Source organism: Pholis gunnellus, assembly GCF_910591455.1.
Source record: "Pholis gunnellus genome assembly, chromosome: 4".
NCBI lineage: Eukaryota > Metazoa > Chordata > Actinopteri > Perciformes > Pholidae > Pholis > Pholis gunnellus.
Window position 1 is genome coordinate 8,265,706 of NC_136530.1, and position 9,582 is coordinate 8,275,287.

The following is a 9,582-nucleotide window of genomic DNA, read 5'->3' on the forward strand; positions in this document are numbered from 1 at the left end:
TAACAAAAAGCTATTTTCTTATACAACCCAGTGTCCGAATATTCCTCCCCTCAACCTTTCCAAATCTCACAGCCACACCGTGTACACAGTTGATAATCAAATCCTTTCATTACTCAGAAAGTCCAAAACATGCTTGCTGCTGCTGCTGCTAGCATTTGGTGACATTTTGAGAAGATGAGGTGCTGTCTGGGTCTCCTATGTAAAGCTCATATCAGAATCATCAACAATTAACTCACAAAACACTGAGGTTGTTTGTTGTACCTTCCTGGCAGAGGAGGCATCTCCCGACCACCGCAACTGAGCCAATGTGTTCACTCAGTGATTAGACGAGACCATATGCAACAGGCCCGTGTTCAGACAGGATTATCGCTTCTTGTTCCACTTGCTCTGCACGCCGTGCAATCCGACTGATATCGCTTCTCACCTCCCATGGCAGCGCACTCGGTCAAGCCCCGTTGAAGCCATGTGACAGAGGAAGATAGTTGTTGTGTGCAGTTATTGTAATTCTCAGATTAACCACCTTTGGAGTGTTTGTTCTGCTCAGACAATCGACACTGGAAAGACCTTTTAAGTTAAAATGACAAACTTGTTAGCCACAGTTGCCTTTTTACTAAAGTTATTCCAATACCAGAATTGCAAAAGACTCCTATACAGCCTAAAATCGTGGATCAGGTATTGGCGAGTATGCGAGTCTATGCACGGATCCGATCTCACGTATTCATATCATTTATCAGCTCATTAATGCTACACGGGAATAACAACATGTGTCACTTGCAACCTGATCCGTAAGCCCTGCCGGATCAGCAATGCACATGTGCAACTAGGGATGAGAAAGAAGCAAGATGGAGCACACGCTACTTCCATCGTACGCTCCGGAAAAAACCCCGCTGCATCCAAAACCTCTGATAGAAGTAGCTAACGAGTGAGCCACCTCACTTCTTCCCCATCTCTGTTGAGAGTTGAACGTGCGCAGTATCGATCGGGCAGGTGCTGGCTGAAAATAATTATGTTAGCCAGAGCTAGCAAAATGTCAGCAATCAGTGTTGCAGTCAAGGCCAGCTACACACGAACCAAGTCATAACGAAGACCAGAGATGTACCGAGACAGAGACAAGATCAAGACGTTGAGGGGTTGAGACCAAGTCAAGATCAAGACCAAGGCAGGGCGAGATCCAATCAAGAACAAGACCCGGACCAGCGAGAGTTCCACACCGCATGGCACCCTTAAGATAAAATGTGGAACATAGAAACTGCTGAGGCTCCTGAAATTGATCGGAAAGATCCACATTTCCATTAAAACGCCCACAGAATACAAAGGAAGATTCCTCTTTATTCACCTCTTTTTCTGCCATATATATTGTATATGTGTGTATGTATAAGTGCACCAGGAAAAATGTATTGATAAAAATAATCAAAAGGCATTGCGGAGGGGAATTTTATGTGCGGGAAAGTTCATTTGTTTTCTATCATCAGACAGTAATGTTGTTAACAAATCAATCAAACGATGCCCAGGCAATTTAGTGACAACCCCGCAGTCGTGGTCTTGAAATAAAATCTATAAAATCAATAAAAAAGAGTCTGAGACCGAGAACTTCAAAAAGGGGTCTCGCGAAATATACAGTGGCTTCATAGACACTGAATGCAAGTTTTTGTTCTTAGCAATGCCCCTGTAGGAAAGATTCCCTCAGGGTCAAACCAATATAACACATCCCAACTCACATGGCATGATATGGCCCAAAACAGGACATAAAACCGACAAAATATGCCCGAAGAAAGCCAGAGATAGGAGATGGCGATAATAAAAAAACACAATAATAATAAAGAGTAATCTCTTATGGATACAAATGGCCAATAAATAGCATAAATCATAAGCAACGGTCTCGCCAACAGTCCCTGGACAACTCAAATGTATCTCCATACTCTACTCTTAAAAGAAAGAGAGAGGAGAGAAAACTGCTAAAAGGGAAACTGGAGAGGCCATTTAGTGATTTGAGCAGTGAAGCTTCTCCGCTGCCAAGGACATGTAAGAGAGACAGAGAGACTGGGAGTGCCTCTCGATACATCAGACGTCAGGAGTGCTCCCTCCCACTCAGACGAATGGATCTTGTTTTGGAAAGCCCATAAGTGTTAGAGCAATCTACGTTCGGTGAGCTACGCAAAAACAAAAATATATACAGTACCAAATCGAATGCCATATGAGAGCCCAATTCACACTGCTGAGGAACGGCGTCATGTGAAAGGGAGACATATCCGAATTATGATCATGTTAAATAAAGAAAAAATGAAATTTGTTTAGTATTTCCATGTTTCCTGCCTCTCCTTCTGGGTTGTTTCATCAGAGCGAGAGGCGAGGCAGAAGAGCTGAATACTGCAGCAAGCTCCGGCCTCTCCAAAGCCACTCGTTCTGAGCATCTAGCTTGATTGTAAAAACGTTTCCCTCTTCTTTAATCAATGGAAACTCAACTATCCTGATTCATGGGGCACTCTGGAGTATATAAATATCTTCTGACAAGCTTGACTGCGTTCTCTCCCAACCACCCCCCCCCCCCCCCCCCCCCCCCCCCACCCAGCATTCATATTATTCTTTTCTTCTGTACTCCCTTATTTCCTTTCCTCTTCCCAGCTATCTATCTCTTGCTCTGCGCTTCCATCCTTCTGTCTTTGCTCTGTAAATGTTGCTTTAGCTACAACTCTAATCAGTCATTCTTTAGAGGGACTGTGCAGCAGCAACATGACCATTTCTGGGAGAAGATAAGGCCGGACAGATTAAATACACTGTTCAGTGTTGGAAGAAAGGAACGAGAAAATTAAAAGGGAGGAGAGAAGCAAAAAGGGAAAAACAAAGAAACTTTCATCGTCAGTGAACAGTGGAAATATTTTCTTCCACATTTATCCTCATTACTTATCTCCCGGCAGCCGTATTTCTCTCTTTTATCTCGGACGATAAAGGAAATATTTCTTCATCAATTATCATTACTGAGCGGTGATTTAAAGTCCATGAAGTCCTTTAGCGATTCTATAAGGTCTGTAATGTCAGAGGTGGGAACCTTGATTGAGAGAAAGTGTTGGCACAAAGCATGAACACAGGCGTTGACCTACTTCTGACACTTCTCTGACGATGAACGGGCCAGGAGTGAGCTAACTTAACAGTTTAGTGGATCAGATATTGTGTTGCATAATTAGCCACCAAAACTATAACAACACAGAGTAATCTGTAATCATTGCATTTTGAATTATGAAGATTATATTGAGTGCATAAGTAAATAGGCGATATAGAAGGCAAATACTAAATACTAAACTATTTCAATTACTTAGTATTTACTTACTAAGTGTTAGATAAGCTTGCCTTGTTCCTTCAGCAGCTGTGATGTTGACATAAGACATTCATAAAATGAGAATTTATTAATATCGTCGTACTGTACAATCAGTTGTTTTTCATGCTTATTTAATGTCTGATATTCTAGAGAAAATATACAATGTCAGGTTAGCAACTCAGAGAAACAAAAACACACAAGTCTCCAAAGGCCTCGACTGATTGGATCCTCGCTGACAGGAAAAGAACGGTACGTGCATATCTGTCCTGCAGTCTGCCATATAAGTTGGATTGTATTGAGTGAATTGATTGTGAAGCCAGATGAGTCTATGAGTTGTGCTCATCAATGGACCCCATTAAACACTTTTCGCCCCCAGGGAGTTTCTTTGACTATCTAAGTCATTGTCAGCAGACAGCAGTCTGACTAATCAATGAGTGCTTAATTACATCTGGTGCAGAGTCCAGAGGTGCAGTAAAACAATATGCCCGCACTGCCAGTGTCATCTTTTGTAGAGACAGATGGTATTTTAGTGAGCGACATTGTGAGGATCCAAAACCGCAAAAAAAATGAAGTTGGGACTTAGCTGAAAATGTCAACAGTTGGGAGTGTGTGACGAAACAAATGTGACAAGACAAGATAAGAATGTCATTTGGATTTCACTCTAAAAAACAATTAGGCTGCTCTTATCACTTTCATGAATCTCTGCCTCTTGACACGACACACAGCAATGGGCCACGACTTAATGTTTACAGATTAACAAAGTCTTCAATTCCCGACCATGATTTTTGCATTGTCCTCAGTAGCATAAAAAGATGATCTCAACAAGTAAAGCCCTATTTGCATATGTTAATGAGCATTTGCATATTGCTCTTTACACAGTCAACTAAAGCAAAGAGTAAGGTTTGCAGTGACTTAAGAAAATAGTCATACTCATCATACTGTAGGTTGTCGTTAAGCAGAAGTGGAAAAAAGGCTTTTAATGGTTCAGAATAACTCCGTGTCAGCAGACCTGTTGACTGAGACACCTACTGTATGTAAATCTGGAGGCCATCACTGACTCTGATCAGCATAGGACTGACAACAAAGTGAATTAAGCCTCATCTAAATGTAAATGAGGTTTTATACCTTTGGCAAACAGCTTAGGTAACCATCTATTTAAAAACAAAACAAATAGATTTTATTCTCTGCTATACTAATGCAACAAAATAAAATCTGTGCTTTGTGAAAATGTACATGGGATGCAGATAGCTGTTGACCAAAGGAAGAAAAAATGGAAGGGGGGGGGGGGGGGGGGGGGGGGGGCACAAACCTCACTGAGTTATAAGTCTGCATAAATTTCAAATGAAATCGTCCTCTTGAAATGCGCCATTCAATCTGGTTTGAGAGAGTCAAATAGACATAGATTGTCACGAAAGACCATTTCCATAGCTTTAAGAAATATACATGCCCATCCGACATGCAGTGCCTGAGGCGGGAGCTTACACACTCGTCTCCAATTTCCTTTCTGTCATTGGTATCACAGATATCAGACTGAATGTATGAACAGCAGCTCTTCTATAAGCCCTACTGATACTTCAGGTATGTACAAAATCCTATCGAGTTTGAATATGGGCACTAAATCTACTGTAACAACCAAATGGCATGCTCCTGGTTGGATGAACCGAGACATTGTATGTTGTTTGAAGAGGTTAGAAATGCTATGAATAAGTAGACCTTCTAATACAAACACTTCCACTGATTGAAAATACATTTCTTCTATCAACATTGGACTATTGCTGTACATACCATTTAAGTTTCAGCTCATTAGAAAAGAACTAAAACGCAAGAAAATATTTATTGTATCAATAAAGAGCAAGGGATACAAACGTTACCGATATCGATCCAAGTCAAGTTTGTTTGAGTTATACGATGTAACTCAGCGACCGTATTTAAGAGAAATCAGTAATGAATGAAAACACAGATGCTATTTTTCTATGCAAAAATTCCTGTTAATATTATGCCAACATTACTCATTCCACTGATCCATTTGTGATTTATTAACTTTTTTACCAGTGGTTTCTTAACCTTCTCATAAATCAAATATTTATGTATAGCCCAACACACAAAGCAACGCGGGTTGTTCATATCACAATAACTTTTCCAGAAAGAATGTCAGCTTTCTATTTCATGAAATATTTATACCCTGATCTAAATATTTGACAGTTACCTTACCGCTACACTGAGTAATGCACTTTAGAATTTATATTTGTTGACATTTTTTATACATCCCGACATACATCCAAAACATTTGACGGGCTTTACCTTTGCACACTCTGGCCGAGTCCTCCATACGCTGCTAGTTTGACAGCTGTGAGTACTAACAATAGCCATGTTAGTTGTTCATGTTGATTGTGAATATTTGGGGGGAGGGGCTTTGGCGGGAAGACCGAAAGGACGGGCTCAGTGTTGGCGAATTGGTGACTTTCTTGCTTGATCAGCGACTTTTGGAGCTAGTGCTGCTCGCTACTTTCATTGGAAAAGAGTTATCAATACTTGGCAGAATTTATTTGTGAATGGAGTGGATTCAGAAGCTTGTGCACATTATTTTCCGCCTTTAAACTGCCTGGTACAAGTTATCCAGGCATAGGCGTACACTGTGAAAGAACTATCATGAACTAAAATCAAGGCTCGCTTTCAAGTAAGGTGGAAAAAATCCGTAATGCTTAAATGAAACAGCAACAGGGCATTAATTTGACATTAGCTGGCAAACATCAATTCATCCCCCATTGTAACTTTAGTAATGCATTTACTGGAAATAGATTAATATCAATTCCATAAATCATTCAGGAGATACATCCGGAGCCTGAGACACTGGTATGTTAGCTGATCTCAGTGTGGAAGCTCAGCGGCCATTAATCAATGTCTGAGCTCCTCTGGCCATGTCATCTGGGAAAAAAGGCACATTTATAAAAAGAGCAATCACCACACTGATATCTCAGCACAATCCTGCTAATGTTACATTTATTTAGATTGTCATGCAGCGGTGCTATATGTATGCATTCATCTTCATACACCTCTTGTCGACTGTGTACAATAATGTGGATTTAGTTCCCTGTTTCTTTATTCATCCCTCCATACACTCATACAGGAGTGGTTTTCCTCTTGTGACAACATGTGACAACTGAACTTATTCGTATTCTCTTACTCTCTGAAAAAGTGTATCCGAGACGTCATGATAGTTACAATCAACTTCAGAGAACAACTTGGACAATGACACCAAGGCCAGACATCAGAACGTAAACAAGTGGAAGTTCAAGTTCATCTCAGTCTGCCTGTGTGCCATCTGAACCTAATCTCCAAACAGAGATTCTGTCCAAGAGAGACCGGCTGATTCCCTGATTTACTTGGCCTACTTGTGTACTTGACTGTGTGACTGTGTTTGGGTCTAACCACCTGACCTTGTCAGTGGTTAATAACTTCTATATTTACATTAGTGTGCCATTCAGCTGTCAGACAAAGTGGCAAACAAAGGCCATTAACAAATGACACTTGAGCACATTAACTTAATCGTACTGTATGCATAGCTCCAACAAAAGAGCTGGACAAGGTGACATGTCAATCCCCCTTTCAAGTATACTTAACATATTTCTCATTTTAGCCATCGTACAGGAAGAATAGAAGTAGAAGGTGGCTGCAAGAAAATAGCTTCAACAAGTCCCTGCGCTAAGTTGTAGTTATTCATCATAAAGATTTTAAGAGCCTAGCTCTTCTCTATAAATCTTTATATGAAGTCCCTGATTATACTGTTGCCAAGATATGTCTCAGTGTTGATGGAGCTCTCAGACACACAGACTCACAGTTAGTTGCTACAAAATGATCTCAGACAATTATATATGCTGAAGATGCCTTCTGCTTTTGTACCCAACCCCTGGAATAGATTTCTTATTGACTTTGTGGGAGATTCTGTAAACCTGCTTCAAACTCTTTCTTTTGATACAAAGCACTTTGATGTTAATTTATTCTATTAAAGGTAAATTGTATAAACTGTAAATTGAGCAATTATTAGCAGCATAGTAGCAGTATTAAGTAGTATTAGTTTGGGGCTCATTTCATGACTCAAAAACAGCTCAATGTTTTCCAGGACATGTCTGCCAGTATTTTTATTTTCCAGGTTTTCAAACATACATCGGAACATTTATAGGTTCAAGGATTTGTCAATGTGTTAAATTGAATTTTGTGAGTGAGAAGGCAAAGCCTTATCCAGAATACTGTCTGTAAAACATCCACCTCTGTATGTGTGTGCGTGTGTGTGTGTGTGTGTTTACTGTCTTTGCCTGAGGGAAGTTCCCATACAACATCTTGCATTGACGCTTATTTGTAGCCTCCTCCGTAACAGCGGTACACAATACCAAAGTAGGATGTCATCAACATGAAAAGAACAATACAAAAACATTTACTGGATTAACACGTGGATCTTTCTCCAGTTTACTACTTACCACTCTCAAAGCAAGCATCAAAGAGCAGATGTCCTTTTCGCGGAGCTCCGGAGTAACCTGGTGGGCTCACCATCAGCTTGTTCACATTTCCCACCAAGGCATCCTCTCCTTCAGTTTCACTGCCTGAAAAACAACATGTGTAGGATTAGGATGAGTCTCACTTATGTAAATGTGTTAAGTACAAATGTGACCAGTAAGCTTTATATAAATTCATTTTAAAGGACGTAAGCCCTTAGTTCTAATTAAATGAGATTCATTCAGAATAAAACAGTCCTAGATTGTTGACCTTAAAGTAAAAACATAGATTACCATGTAGAACCTTACGCCACCACTAAACTGAAATTATGAGTAAAAATAACAAGATAAAAAAGATACAAACAATTTAAAAAAGATAAATGCTGACGCATATAGTCTATACATCTAATAAAGCATATAAAGGTTGCAGTAGAAAATTGACATTACAAACAATGTTTCTTAAATGTGTGGCTTTGTTTGAGCTTTTGCATAATACAAATTAAAAGACAGACATATTCCGTAACAGTTGTTGTTGTATAGTTATTAGTTGAAGGCTTTCTTGTGAACAGGCCAGTATATTACACAAACAGGGTTACAATATTTTGTCTTTATTTTAACACTTTATTTAACACACATTATGCCTTGAACTGGTGGTGTGCAAATACGACGATACTGTCATTCGGATTCTTTTAATGTTTACCTGTGTATGCATTTGAACATTTTATGTATTGTGCATTTTCTTGTTATTTAAAAAAAATTCTTATTTTACTTTGTTATCCGTCTTTTACCACCTGCTGCTATCCACACTCAATACCATTCCGTGGTCCGGATGGTAACCACAGGGCAGTGAACCTCACAACACATCTACAAACGGAATGAAAAGCAATATAACCTATTTTAAGAGCAACGGTATGTGCATCACAATCATTTGCATCTGTGGGTACATGCATGTTAAAGACCCAATTACTATGTATTTACATTAAAAGCATAACTACGGTTGTTGCAATTACGTTATTGGGATATTCTAAACCCATATGCATTAGAAGTGTAAAATGTGTTCTCTATTTACAAGCATGGTGAACGTTACAGATTCTAAGAAATCTTCTGCCGCAACAGGAAAACACCACAAACTGAGATTGTGTTCACTTTTAGTACATTTATTAAAATCTTTACCGTTATCCACTAATTCTGGTTCAAATAGTGTGTTCTGCTTCTTATCAACACAGTGGTCCTTACCCAATTTTTTGGGCATTTGTTTACGGATTATATCTTTAATTTAGGAGGGTAACGGACAAAAAACAAATAATAATTCCGACAGCTAGCTTATTAGCTAAACAGCAGTTCACTGCAGGACCTCCCCCATTGTAACAGAGCTAGCTAGCAGGTACTCACAGCCACTACACCTGCACTATTGAAGAATGGGATTGAACATGCCAGCAGTATTCTGAAGTATTTCCGCGAGGTAGCCTACATTGCCAGCACATTTTTTACTATATGGTTGGCTAACGTCATGTAGCAGCAACGCTATAGCTCATAACAAACTGGTGACATGAGTCTTGTTTACATCCCTTGTGCCTGCTAGCTAGAATGTTAGCAGACTACACGTTAGCGTCAATACACGTAGCGAGCCCAAAACATGCAGCTAGTATACGTCAGACAACTGGGCATCCCCCGCAGTCCTTCTGCTTGTAAAGCAACGAAGAAGAAGCCGGGTATGGCTCGTATTTACACACCAGTCTCGACGTCTCTAACAGTGTTCTCCTCCATCTTCCTTTCCAT

The 9,582-nt window shown here is 39.8% G+C and overlaps 1 protein-coding gene across 1 annotated transcript in view; it reads right to left on the minus strand.

The window, feature by feature from the left end:
• Positions 1 to 9,582, minus strand: part of agbl4 (AGBL carboxypeptidase 4) — a gene marked incomplete at both ends in the record, with an annotated part of 242,749 nt that extends 233,167 nt beyond the window's left edge. Inside the window, 2 exons of the mRNA XM_079157501.1 lie at positions 7,789 to 7,907; positions 9,533 to 9,582. Coding sequence (XP_079013627.1) covers positions 7,789 to 7,907; positions 9,533 to 9,582 — 169 coding nt within the window. The remainder of the gene's footprint in view (positions 1 to 7,788; positions 7,908 to 9,532) is intronic.